Source organism: Daucus carota, chromosome 4, assembly GCF_001625215.2.
Source record: "Daucus carota subsp. sativus chromosome 4, DH1 v3.0, whole genome shotgun sequence".
Taxonomy (NCBI): domain Eukaryota; kingdom Viridiplantae; phylum Streptophyta; class Magnoliopsida; order Apiales; family Apiaceae; genus Daucus; species Daucus carota.
Genome location: NC_030384.2, coordinates 42,844,610 through 42,858,623, shown reverse-complemented (window position 1 = coordinate 42,858,623; position 14,014 = coordinate 42,844,610). Strand labels below are relative to the sequence as shown.

Here is a 14,014-nt window from a genome sequence, read left to right as displayed (position 1 = left end):
GATCAGTTGTATGTTATTATTTCAAATTTCACCAACCCTCCAAATACTCTTATTGAATATAAAATTATTTCTCTATTTAATATAAAGTGGATTGATGTGTCAATTATAACTCAAGTGCTATTTTAATACACGATATAGAACATTTTTGAAATAATAAATTTTATTCGTTATTCTATAATATTATGGATGCAGGGCAAGATATAACGTACTATCAAACTTGTTCTACCAACAAGACATAGGGGCCGTTTGGGTGAGCTTAAAATAAGTGTTTATTGCTTAAAGTAAAAAAGTGAAGTAGAAGTTAGAAGCAAGTTAAGACTTATAAGTGATAAAAGTGTTTGAGAAATAAGTAGAAGCCGTGAGACAAAAACTAGTAATCGTAGCTTTTTTTAAGTACTTCTTGACTTCTTAAACAAACGGTGCAAATATGTGCTTCTAGCTTATAATTCAGAAGCCGGGCTTATAAGCCTGTGCCAAACACCCACATAAACAACTATTTGAGAAAATTACGGGCATGTAGGTTTTTACTTAAAAACTTGTCTTATTTTTGCAATTTTACAGGATAAGTTATCAACTTCAAGTTTATTATTTTATTTTTAATAAATCATATATTACTCGTAATATAAAATTTTCAAATATACAATTCTTGCTTTATAGGAATCCTTATTTCTCGCAGATATAAGTACTCTATTAATTATGCAAGTTGAAATGCTGTGGGCATGAGAAAGCTGTGCACTTGAAATCTTGTCATACACACCCACTTGTTCACTTTATACAGAAGATGCCTCCATAGTCCATTTAAATCCTGGAATGACCAGAACTAGCTGGGACTTGGAGCCTGGGATGCTCACAACTTATTAAAGTAATCAGTTTTTGACAATTTAGTCCAAATTTAGACCAAATCATCTTTTTATTTTGATAGTTTCGTTTAAATTGTGATCCAAATTTATATATCAGTATTTTATTCTTCAAACTATTTTTATATAATTATTTTAATCTCTTGACAACAATATAAGATTTTATATCAATATTAAACTTCATACTATGATTTTTTTTAGGATGAAGAAATAATCCATTTCATTAAATTTGAATTTTAGTTTATATTATGTTTTCGAAATTTTAGTTTATATAATGTTTTCGTATAAGTTGTGTTTAGAAATATGTTTTATGGAGTGTAATCTTTATTTTTTATTTGATCTATTGTTAATTCGAATTTAATAAATTTTAAGAGTGTTTAATTTTATTATATTTCACAATATATGTATGTATGTATGTATGTATGTATGTATGTATGTAGGTAATTATTTAAGTAAGCACAAAATATTTAATATAATTTATTACTAATAGTCATATTAAATACAATCAATCAATTTACTAAATATATAAAAGATAAAATGTTAATATATTATTATTAAAAAGATTTAGACGGGAATAGTGCTGGTCTAAATTTAGATCAACACTATTCACCGGCCTAAATTTGGATCGAGATTTAGGTCAGGAAAAATTTAGGTCAGGATCAGTCTAAATTTGGACTTTTATGTTACTGTTGGATTCGCACTCGTACAAATTACAAACTGTATATCACTCTTATATATTAGTAAAAATTGATCAATTTCATATTGTTGTTGTTCTATCACCACATTCTTCATTGAAATCATTATTTTTGTTGTCTTAAGTTAAGATTTAATTGTAACAAATTATAAACTGTATATTAGTATTATATTAGTCAAAATTGATGATTTCGTATTCTTGTTGTTCTATCAACACATTCTTAATTAAAATCATTAATTTTGTTGTCTTAAGGTAAGATTCAGTTGTAGTGGTAAGATTAAATGGTATTGACTATGGTTGATCGTAAGATCATCCAAACCGTATTTGAGAAAAACTATTATTCTTGATTTTTTACAATTACTTCTTAATTTTTTACACAAACGATACGAATAACGAATAAGTACTTCTTACTTATTTAAAATTTTATTTATAATTTTAAATGAAAATATTTATTTTGAAAGAACAAACCGTATCATATCATGTGATTATATGCTAGCGCGGCCTACCAAACTGTATAATCTGCAATTTGAGAAAAAAATTTGCGGCGAAAGTAATAAACATATACTCAGAGTCGGTGGATTCGATCCCTTCATTCATATTGCACAAATACTGCATGTTGTGCAGCAATCTTGCAAAATGCAGCAGAAAACACTGTTCCCTGCTGCAGAACTATTTTGAGAAGCGTCCCGCTAGCTCGATCTGGAGAATATAATATTGAGGAAAATATCTGTGTGTTGCAGTGAAGTCATGGAGTGAAATCTAAGTATTAAAATTTTATGCACCTGAAAAGCTATGGACCCGGCCCACCTTACGAACAAATATTTTCGACCGTTGATATGAGATTGCCCGAATCATATCCAGAGTACCCGGTATATCAAACGGCTAGAAAATTAAGTCGTCTTCATCATGTCATTTGGATCATCGACGACCTAGGGGGTGCCCACTATTCCTGCATAATTCTGCTTCACAACAAAATAGTACTCCCTCGTCTCTAAATACTTTTTCTGTTTGTACTTTTCACGTTTGCCAACACTCACTTTTGATCGTTAATATCTTTCATTTCGTAGTAGTATTAAATATAAAAACTCCATAGTATTAAAGTACTTGTGAATACGAATCTAACAAGATCACTCATGACTATATTTAGTTTTATAGATTAGATGTAAATTAGTAATTTGTCTCATGTTATGAACAGTACCAACATCACAAACAAAGAGTATGACACTCTTATATCGAAAAAGATGCTCTATACGCCTCTGCTTCTGCTTCTGCACTTGCCCTTGCTTTCCCTACCAATTCCACCACGCTGCTCCGGACATGCGCCAATAATGTGATGGTTTAAGACAATTTGTTTGACCTCGGAGGTGCTCACAAAAACATATTCTTTCCGTTTCAAATTATATATCCATTTTCAAAAAATCACATAATTTAAAAAAAATAAATTTTGGAAAAAAAAAGATGTAATAAATCATTGATTGAACCTAATATGTGGTATATGTTTAATTTTGGAAATATGTGAAGCGGTTAATTTTGGAAATATAAATTTACGGTGAAAGTTAAAGTGGGAAAGTATTTTAAAACAATTTTTTTTTTCAATATAAAAAATATTATTATACAATTAATACAATTATCTATTTTTATAGTAACACTCTCAAATAGTGCGTTTTTCCGATTAAAATTCGATAGTTCAAGTCTCGTCAGAAGAAATATTTAAATTGTACAAAAAAAAATAAGGCCAGAGTAAGTGGGTTGTAGTCGTAGATTCAACACGAGAAGGATACGTATTCAAGTGATCACCAAAACCACCACACGAGTCGCCCACTAGAATTAGTTAAGAGTCGTGAACTCAAATAACATATTCTCTAGTTTATTACTATTATACAGGTCATCTATTTTTTACATCTTTTTTTTAAGCAACTATTTTACATCTAAAATTAGATGGGGTGAGTATATAGTAAAAATTAATATTTTTATATTTTTTTTCTCAAAATATATAGAAGAAAACCGATTTTAAATATATGATTAATTTATAAAAATACGTGTAAAAAATCAAATTCTTTGAATAGAATTGAGGTGGCCTTATATGTTGCTCTAATTTTTGCCAAGAAAATAAACGGAGGAGGTCCATTGCTGTCTATTTTGCAAGTCTCTTTTACGAGGTCCTATCTTTGTCCTCCGAATCCGTTTAGTTACTCTTTTATACCCGCGAGATTCTTCCTCATCCATTCTTTCGGTGACGTTATCATTATTCCCTGTTCTATCTCTCTTTAGGATACCATTCCGGCATTCTTCATTCTTTACCAGTACTCGGGAAATGTATAAATTTTTAAATCAATGAACATTGATGCATATACAAGTATGTCAAAAATACAAGTATATTTTCTAGAGTAGCGATGAATACTCCAAATTATGTTTTCAAATTTTTCTGAAATAACGTGTGACATAGATTATTAATTTTAATTGGGTAGTTGATATTCATACATGGATCTTATTTATTAACATGAGTTGAGCTAGTCATACTGACTAGATTTGAAAAAAAAATGAGAATTTTTTTTGGACACATTTCGACAATCATGATCCTCTCTATTTAACGGCACTGCAAAACACCGATGCTTTATTCAAATTTATGCAAGTGATCCTAAAAAATGGTGAATGCTGGGTGTAAAACAGATGTTTGCTGGAAACTGAAGGAGGCAAGCACCATATGCTCGAAGCTGGAAAAATGGGATAAGCCTAGGGACCGAAGGGGGGCAGTGGGGGCATAGAAGTTGAGAGAGTGGAAGATGTTTTCAGTCACGTGAACACCGTGACCATTTTGTCAGTACATAGTGGAGTTTGTGGCTCTTCCTTTTGCATGTTGGATATGCTAACAACCTTTTCTTTTCTTATTTTATTTACCAAACAATACGTTCACTAAACTATAGATATACCTCAAACACTCGCATTTTCGTATGTAGTTTTCCTTTTGTTAGAAAAGACTATAAAATTATGAGCATAGCTTACTTCTTAAGTAACACATTTTGTGTTATTTTCCAAGGATATGTTAGTGACATCACTGTGAGCCGAGAATAGTGTAACCTTTTCCAGTGGTATCACTTTATATATATTTTTTGAGTAAAATATTGAATATTGCAGTGAAAAATGCATAAAATTAACTAGAAAGAATATAGAAATAACCCCTGGATATATATACACGCACTTGTAAATGATCAAATGTAAATAAATTATATGATTATTAAATAAATAAATCTTTTACACAATAATTTCTTGCTGTATATATATAGTGGGTGTTTGGGAATGTGACTTCTGGGCTTAAAAGTCCAGAAGCTAACTTCCTCTTTTTTGCCATTGTTTGGCAAATGATTCGCAACACTTTTAAAAAAGCAAAAAAAGTCCGGAAAAAAGTCACAAAACCTAATTTTTTTTAGGATTTTACTTAAGCTTATTTCAGCCATATAATTAAAATTATAAGATATTGAATGAGGCCCTTTTTATATAATTACACTTGTCGAAAATAATAGGAAATCCAATTCTCAAATCCACGTTGTGTGCTAGAAATAGTGGTAACACAAAAACACAAACACAATAATGAGGCTTAGAGTAGCCAATTAATGCTCGACCGTACTCGAGCCCCCCCTTCAATTGGAGAAATGAAAACGCATATTGTGTTTTTGTGTGTGTCACCTGCATGGCACTAAATACCCCTTTCTCCATGTCATCATTTTTCAACCGCCCTATACATACGATTCCACCTTCACACTAGTTTATAAATCTTATATGCTTCTCTCTCTCGTCCGCGATCAAACAAGCTTTGTTCCCGATACAACTTTCCAGCTTTTAATCACTCAGCTCTCTCCGCTCCATCACATTATCCAGGTCAGTCACTCCTTTTTCATTTCCTCACTCGCCTATATGTAGCTCTTCTCTCAGATCAGTTAACAGTTTTAGCGTGAAAACACGTGGAACGTAAATATAAAAAGTACTTCAAATTTCTTCTTATCAGTTTATTGCTTCAATGTATTTGTGAATATTTCCGAACGAGTTATACACGTACTGATCTATTGCGAGTTTAATATGAAATGTAGAGGTCCGCTGTTTTGGAGGCACAGATTGTTGTGTATTGTAGAGAACAGGCCATATGCCTGGGAATGATAAGTACAACAATAATGCATCTATTTCGTCGAATCGAATAGAGAGATTATTACGTTACCGAGAGCTCAGAGAGCTAAGAAAGAGCGGTAAAGCTTCGTATTCAATTGATACTACTAGTGAGGGAATCAGGAATTCTGGCCTGTCCGAGCTCGATTTACGAGACGTGGATGATCTAGGAGTTTCTTATGTAGAACAGTATTTGGAAGGGGCTTTGGCTGCTCATGCACTTGTTGATGGATTCGAAAGGCCTGATGGAGAGCCTTGTAGGCAAAGGCTGCTGGTGGTGGCTAATCGGCTTCCGGTGTCTGCAATTAGGAGAGGAGAGGAGTCGTGGTCACTGGAGATCAGTGCTGGTGGTTTAGTTAGTGCTCTTCTTGGTTAGTATTATAGAGTGATTTTTGTTTTTTGTGTTTGTGCTTTTCCATGCTATTTACTCACTGTTATTGTGTTATTTGTTTGTTACGTTTAAATGCAACATGAAAACTAATTTCAAGTAGCTGTAATTTTCAAGGCGTGAAGGAATTTGAGGCGAGATGGATAGGTTGGGCTGGTGTGAATGTGCCAGATGAGGCTGGCCAGAAGGCACTTACGAAAGCACTTGCTGAGAAGGTGCACTTGTTTTACTATCTTATTCTTTTTCTTTACTTTTGACATGGATTCCCCATTCTACTTGCAAAATAAGAATGTTGTGTTTATCTCATTTCGAGCTAAGGAAATGGCAGTTTTAATATTGGAACTATATATGCTAACACCGCCCTCCTCTCTCGCAGAGGTGTATACCTGTATTCCTGGATGAAGACCTTGTTCATCAGTATTATAATGGATATTGCAACAATATATTATGGCCCCTCTTCCATTATCTGGGGCTTCCCCAAGAAGACCGTCTTGCGACTACCAGAAGTTTTCAGTCTCAGTTTGCTGCATATAAAAAAGCAAATCAAATGTTTGCTGATGTGGTGAACGAGCATTATGAGGAAGGTGACGTAGTGTGGTGCCATGACTACCATCTAATGTTCTTACCCAAATGCCTTAAAGAATATGACAGCAAAATGAAAGTCGGTTGGTTTCTTCACACACCATTTCCATCTTCTGAAATTCACAGGACGCTGCCATCCCGATCAGAGCTGTTACGTGCTGTTCTTGCTGCTGATTTAGTTGGGTAAGAAATTTTTTATGTAGTTAATAGGCTTGCAGTCATAATTATCATCATAGCACAATGAGTCGGTTGCTGATTTTAAATCATAGGATCAATAACTGCAACTAGGCTCATCATAATACAGTTATACTGAGGGGAATGACATAATTAAAGGTAATTAGTGAGGAATTAGGAGTTAGTTTTGCCAGCTGAATGTTGCAGATTTTAGGCAATCTGATTTCTGCAGAAGTATATTCATATAAAATTTGCGTAATCTTTTAATGCCTACCTCATAATTAAGCATGATTATGCTTTACCAATAATGCTGTAGTTTCTAATATACCAATCTCTATAACTCTGTATATACAGTAAAGCTGATTTGTAGTATGGTGACTGCTGGTTATGTTTAGCTTGGGTATTAATAAGAGCTCTATTTTCTGAGTTTACCAATGTTTACATATATGTATATATTTACCCCCCCTTATCTGTAATAAGGCGCAATAACTAACTGATGATTTCTCTTTTTAGATTCCATACCTATGACTATGCAAGGCACTTTGTTAGTGCATGCGCTAGAATTCTCGGACTGGAGGGTACACCTGAAGGAGTGGAAGATCAAGGAAGGCTGACCCGTGTGGCTGCGGTATGCATAAGTTAATATGTACATAGATCAATGTCTTCAAGCACTTATATTACCACTTGCAAACTGTTTCCATTAATTAAATATTTTAATGCTGCCTTTAATTGGTTGGTTGGAAAGGAATGAAGTTTGAAATGAATTAAGTATGCGTGAGACAAAGTAAATGTGTAACATAGGGATGATATATTTTAGTAGGTGAGATCAAAGTTGATGATGTAGTAGACAATATCTGTGAATGATGTGGGTGGGAGATAGAAGAGCGTATACACCTGTACACTAGAAGATAGTGATCTGAAGTTTTAGAAAGGCATGAACAAAGTGATGGATATTGTACTTGGATGTTAAGAAAACAGACTATATTCCCAATCCCCCCCCACCCAAATACCATTTTAGCGGAACAACTGCATATGTGATTTTACCTTCCAAAATTTTATAGACATGTCCTTCTACAAATTATATTTCATTTCAAGAGGGAGGGGAGACTTGGGGTGAGGTGATCGGTGAGAATCAAACTCTAGACTCATTCTGTCGCAGGCATAGTTGCTTACTGCCAAGCTACTCCTTCATCCCCTACCACATACTTAAGTTCTATATACTTGCTAAATTTCAGTTTCCTATTGGGATAGATTCAGAGCGGTTTATCCGAGCGCTCGAGGTTCCTGAAGTTCAAGAACACATCAGAGAATTAAAAGAAAGATTTTCCGAGCGAAAGGTACATGTTTTCTTTTCTACCCTTGACTGAGGGTAATATGCTCTTTTTCACTAGATGTAGCAATAGAACTAGTCTTGGAGTAAAAGATTTTGAGCAATGTTTAGCTCACTGTTGTTCAGTCTTAATATAATTGAAGTGACTGGTTAACAGTGAGTAAAAGCATCTCTAAGAATTGTAGTTGATATTTTCATCTACTCCATTCTTTTAGAGGGGATCAATAAAGCCAGCAAGTGTCTAACTATGTTCTGTTATTAACAGGTAATGTTAGGTGTTGATCGGCTTGATATGATTAAAGGAATTCCCCAGAAATTATTGGCATTTGAAAAGTTTCTTGAAGAAAATGCATATTGGCGGGACAAGGTTGTTTTACTGCAGATTGCAGTGCCAACAAGAACAGATGTTTCAGAATGTATTTTTTCTAAAGGCTGGTTCTTATTGTTTGATAATATTAATTCTAGTATTTTGAATGTGATATTTATGTTTTCTATTTGATCAGATCAAAAACTTACAAGCCAAGTTCATGAAATTGTTGGGCGCATCAACGGTAGATTTGGCAGTTTGTCTGCCGTTCCTATTCATCATCTGGTAAGTCATTTCTTTTGCATTAGTTAATGATCCACAAGAATCCTCATGATGTATATACATTTATATGGACATGTCAAATTTATAAATATATAAGGGCATGTTTAAGAATGCTTGAAAACTTCATGGTGTATTATGCATTCAAATACATGTTTGATAAGCTCACAGAATTATGATGTAACATCATTAAAAGAATATATTGAGGGTGATTGTTTCTAAACTTAGCTGATCATGGACTGTTGGACTTGCTTTCCTTGCAACAGTTTTCAGTAACATTGTATGCTTCATACCACTGCTGCTTTGTCAGATCTGTACTTTGGATGTCAATAATTATTCTGCAAATCTATAGCATATCTTGTTTTATGCAGGATCGATCGCTCGACTTTCATGCATTGTGTGCACTATATGCCGTCACTGGTATTAATTCTTTTTCTATAGTTAATCAAGTAAATTACGGAAAACATTTTGTATTATTTGTGTATTCTGCACAGTTTTGCATCTATTAGAAAGCGTTTGGCCTGTTTCCTATGCTTTGACTTGATATCAATATCTTTTATGTGTGTTTTACATGTATGTATGTGTAATTTGTTTTATTACTTGTTATTGGCAAGCAGACATGCTCCTCGTACATCACTCTGTAACTCTCTCATGGATCTACTAGGTAACCGTTCAGATAATCAATCTATCATTCATGAATTTGATATAATTCATCTAAAAATATTAAATATAAATCGTCTGTAAATGACCTCATGTGCAAGTCCGCTTCCCTATTTTCAGTTTAGCCACCTTCTTGTTTAGATAGGAAAGATATTTTGGGGTCCAGGGTAAGGAAATTGTTAGCATGCATCATCAGACATGTCTAAGGCCATATATATTTTATATGAAAGTTCAACTGTTGTTCATTGATGGAAATGTTTACTATTGAACAACTGCAAAGATTCCAATTAAGTTTAAAAAGTGTGTGCAGCTACTCACTGTATATATATGTTTCATTTATGCATAGAAAATATCAATGTTAGACTACTTGTGGTATTTATCCAAGGAGATTAGGAATAATAACTTGTTTGTTTTCTATCCAGATGTAGCACTTGTCACATCTTTGCGGGATGGAATGAATCTTGTTAGCTATGAGTTTGTGGCATGCCAAGATTCAAAGAAAGGAGTTCTTATTCTGAGTGAAGTAAATACCATTACCCCGTATTTATGCTAAGGCCAAAATTTTGTTTTTGTATGCATATGTGCTCCTACAAATTTTGTGATTGTGGGCGACACTGAGAAAAACATTCTGTCCTTTTCCATTATGTAGTCATGATATTTTTTAACATATAATCCCTTTTAGTTATGACTGATAATGTTATCTTTCTCGTACCCAAAAATTTATTTTATATTTATCACGTGATTTATTTTCTTTAATAGTACAAATTTAAAATTATTGACTAAAGTCTATAGCTCCCTTCTTGTATATCTATCCGTCTAACTTGATTCAATGGTTGTTAAGAATCTATGTCATACTCTAATACTTTTATAAGCAAGTTTATAGTGATAACCTTCTGGATCTTGATCAAATTGAAAGTGAAAAACAATATGAATGTTGTTTTTGGACTGTTGGTTGGATTTCGTGGGAGCATATAAACAAATCAATTTCTCCAAGTATACCCACTCTTGTAGTTTCACCTTTTGAGAGATGCACAAAAATTTACAGTTGTTACATTATAATAATATGAATATACTTTGTGGTATTACAAGGAAAAAAGGGGCGTTACTCACTTGTCCTGCTCGAAGAGCAGGGTTGGATGGATGTACGCGGCCCTCCCATACTCAATTGAGTAGAGAGGCTGTGTCCTTATAATGACTCCGGCAATGTTGGATAAGAGATCGAACCAATTCAATTTATTTTCCCTTCTTTTTCGCTATATTTGGCCTAACTCTCTATGTGAGAGTCTTTGTTGTTTTCTTTTGTACAGGCCACTCATTTCTCATTCTTTTGGCTGATTTATAGTTTGCAGGTGCTGCACAGTCTCTTGGTGCTGGAGCACTACTCGTGAATCCCTGGAACATTACTGAAGTTGCTTCTTCTATCGGCCAAGCCTTGAATATGAAAGCGGATGAAAGGGAAAAAAGACATCACCATAACTTTTATCACGTCACAACTCATACTGCTCAAGAGTGGGCTGAGACGTTTGTGAGGTAACATAGAACATTAATGTCATATCTTGATGCACTCCTTTACACGTTTAAAAAGGGATGATAAGTATGTCCAGTTCTTTATGCAGAACAATGATCTAAATTAGTATAGTTACAAGTCAATGTATTGTTTTTCAATAAACTTGACCGTTGTGCATGTGATTTTATAATGATTGAAATGAAATTAAGAATTGGTAAAAGAAGAATCAATATAAATTGAACTGGTTATCTGCTCTGGTGTTTTGCAGTGAACTAAATGACACTGTAGTTGAAGCTCAGCAAAGAATAAGAGAAGTGCCACCAGTACTTCCTGTAAAAAAAGCAATCAGGCACTACCTGCAATCCAGCAACCGTTTACTCATACTGGTACTTTTTGTTCCTCCAATTTTTGTGACTACTTCTAGCCTTCATTGAGAATATTGCGTCCTATTGTACATATCATTTTTGTTTATGGAATTTATATTTGTTTAATTGTGTTACTGCGTTCCTGATAAGTTAGGGTCCAAATATTATGATAGCTTAACTTTCCCAATAAGGTATTTGCTTAATTCTAAAAACTGTTATAATTAATTGCAATTGTGTGTTGATGTCTACAGGGATTCAATGCTACCTTAACCGAACCAGTTGATACCCCTGGTAGAAGAGGCGGAGATCAAATAAGAGCGATGGAGCTGAAATTGCATCAAGATATAAAAGAGTCCTTAATGGAACTTTGCAATGACCCAAATACAACTGTTGTCGTCCTCAGTGGAAGTGATAGAAACGTCTTGGATGAAGTACTTCCTGTTGCCACATCTTTGTAATGCTTTTTTTTTTTGCCTGCTATATTTTCTTTTGATCGAATTGAGTCCTTTAACAGAATTTCTCTGAGTACAACATGTGGTTGGCGGCAGAAAATGGTATGTTTTTACGAGCTACAAGAGGAGAATGGATGACAACTATGCCAGAGCATTTAAATATGGAATGGGTTGACAGCATAAAAGTATGTACACAAGATCCTGAACTGAATTTTAAATTTGAAAACTGCGTTAATTTTGACAACATTAATTTGCAGCATGTCTTTGAGTATTTCACTGAGAGAACTCCTCGATCACATCTTGAACTGCGTGAGACTTCACTTGTATGGAATTATAAGTATGCAGGTATGTAATATATTGTATTTTGTATGAGTTATAATGTTAAAACATTTTTTGATTGATGCTGATACAATTTTCCTTGTAACTGTAATATTTACTATAATTTTGCTTGTCGAAAAAAATGTTATTATAATTGTAGATATTGAATTCGGAAGATTGCAAGCCAGAGACATGTTACAGCATCTCTGGACTGGTCCAATATCTAATGCATCCGTCGATGTCGTTCAAGGTAGCAGGTCAGTCGAGGTTCGAGCAGTTGGTGTTACAAAGGTAATTGGATTTTACCTTTTCATCACTTATTTGCTTCTCTAGAATCATTGGAGACCATACATTCAGACTTTTGTCCCCTCCCTACTTCAAATACAGGGTGCTGCAATTGATCGAATACTAGGAGAAATAGTACACAGCAAATCCATTTCTACACCTATTGATTATGTCTTGTGTATAGGGCACTTCCTTGGGAAGGTATGGTTTAAACCTGGAGTTTGGCTATATTTGGCTTGAATATTTTGTGTGGTTTCAGTTTTTAAGAAGATCCTTCCTTGGTCTGAATATGTATCCTTTGCTAAGATCTTGGTTGTTGATCCAGTTGCCAATGGATATAGACCAGAGTAGATAGGATAGCCGGAATGTTTTTTCGGTTATTACACAATGACAGTATAAAAGCAATCTTTTCTGTGTTTCTGTAGAGTAACAATGACTGTGTTAGTGAACTAGATTGGTTACAATCTAGTAATTATGCCGGTTGCAAGTAATGGTGATATGCATCTGATTCCATGTGTACACTGGATAGGCACACTCTGTCTTGTGTGCATTAGCTTGGAAATGGTGATCTGCATCTGATTCTATATGTACACTGGATAGGCACACTCTGCCATATGTATATAAGCTTTCACACATTTGCAGTCAAATCATATGCACCAATTTAAGGTCCTAGATCTGATGCACTGCACATAGACTAAGAGAGTTCTGTAAAAAAAAATCACTATGATATAAGAAAATTTTGAGTATTTGTTGATTCCTTGTTTCATCAACTTTATTTTGTTGTTATTCCTTCTTATGTCGGCCCCTTGAGGCAATGACCAGTACTTCTGTTTGCTCCAGGATGAGGACGTCTATTCTTTTTTTGAGCCAGAGCTTCCTTCTGAATCCATCATAGGTCTTCCAAGAGCAAAGATAAATGATTCCTTGAAGTCTCCTGGGGAGAGAAGACCTGCTTCAAAATTACAAAACAGCAAAGGCAGTTCAAAAGTGCTACATAACAGAAGTCAAAGACATCTCCTGAACCCAGAAAGAAAGAATACGAATAGTAGTAACAATAGTGCCCAGCCGCATGGGCGACGACAATCATCAGAAAAGATATCATGGAGTGTGCTTGATCTCAAAGGAGAGAATTACTTCTCCTGTACTGTTGGCCGCACTAGTTCCAATGCTCGATATACTCTTGGATCTTCACATGACGTCGTTTCGTTTCTGAAAGAATTGGCTATGGAAGCTTCATCAATCTGAGCAATCCATCAATGTTACAGGGATATCTAGCTAATCTTAACTTATTGCAAACGATATATGCACGAGCTTTGGAACTGCTACCTACGGATATATAACTTAATCAGATCATAGGGTTTGCTCATCTCCAACACAAAGTTCCCATTGCTCCTTTAACGGTATTCACTCTAGACCATCTTAATCTAGTGCGCAATTCAGTGGTATGTAGCAGCATTATAATGGTTCAATGTGTAACTAGTGTAAACAACAATTTCCAGTTTTAGTGCATCAACATGGGCAGTGGAAGAAGTGTTTGATGTCTTCAATTTGTTGTTGGTATTAACATCACTAGAGCTGTCTTTAGTTTTTAAGAACGGCTTCTATCGAAAAGTCAGATTCCTGCTGGATTATCTAGCAGTGATCAAGTTCAATGAGTC

General features: G+C 34.3%; 1 protein-coding gene across 1 annotated transcript; it reads left to right on the top strand.

The window, feature by feature from the left end:
• Window positions 1-5,285: 5,285 nt before the first annotated feature.
• On the top strand, window positions 5,286-13,903 carry LOC108215895 (alpha,alpha-trehalose-phosphate synthase [UDP-forming] 1). Its single transcript, XM_017388508.2, has 18 exons — window positions 5,286-5,427; window positions 5,637-6,080; window positions 6,215-6,312; window positions 6,474-6,862; window positions 7,367-7,481; window positions 8,089-8,190; window positions 8,449-8,599; window positions 8,687-8,775; window positions 9,141-9,189; window positions 9,852-9,952; window positions 10,772-10,959; window positions 11,205-11,322; window positions 11,553-11,732; window positions 11,816-11,938; window positions 12,011-12,098; window positions 12,232-12,362; window positions 12,459-12,557; window positions 13,197-13,903. The coding sequence occupies exons 2-18, from the start codon at window positions 5,690-5,692 to the stop codon at window positions 13,599-13,601; spliced, it is 2,817 nt and encodes a 938-aa protein (XP_017243997.1). The 5' UTR covers window positions 5,286-5,427; window positions 5,637-5,689; the 3' UTR covers window positions 13,602-13,903.
• The last annotated feature ends 111 nt before the right edge of the window (window positions 13,904-14,014 follow it).

Excerpts from the sequence above, each read along its gene's own strand:
- LOC108215895 (XM_017388508.2), top strand. The coding sequence starts at position 5,690 with ATGCCTGGGAATGATAAGTACAACAATAATGCATCTATTTCGTCGAAT. Across the intron at positions 11,323-11,552 it reads GCAACCGTTTACTCATACTG|GGATTCAATGCTACCTTAAC; the intron begins GTACTTTTTGTT and ends TGATGTCTACAG. Across the intron at positions 12,099-12,231 it reads ATGGAATTATAAGTATGCAG|ATATTGAATTCGGAAGATTG; the intron begins GTATGTAATATA and ends TTATAATTGTAG.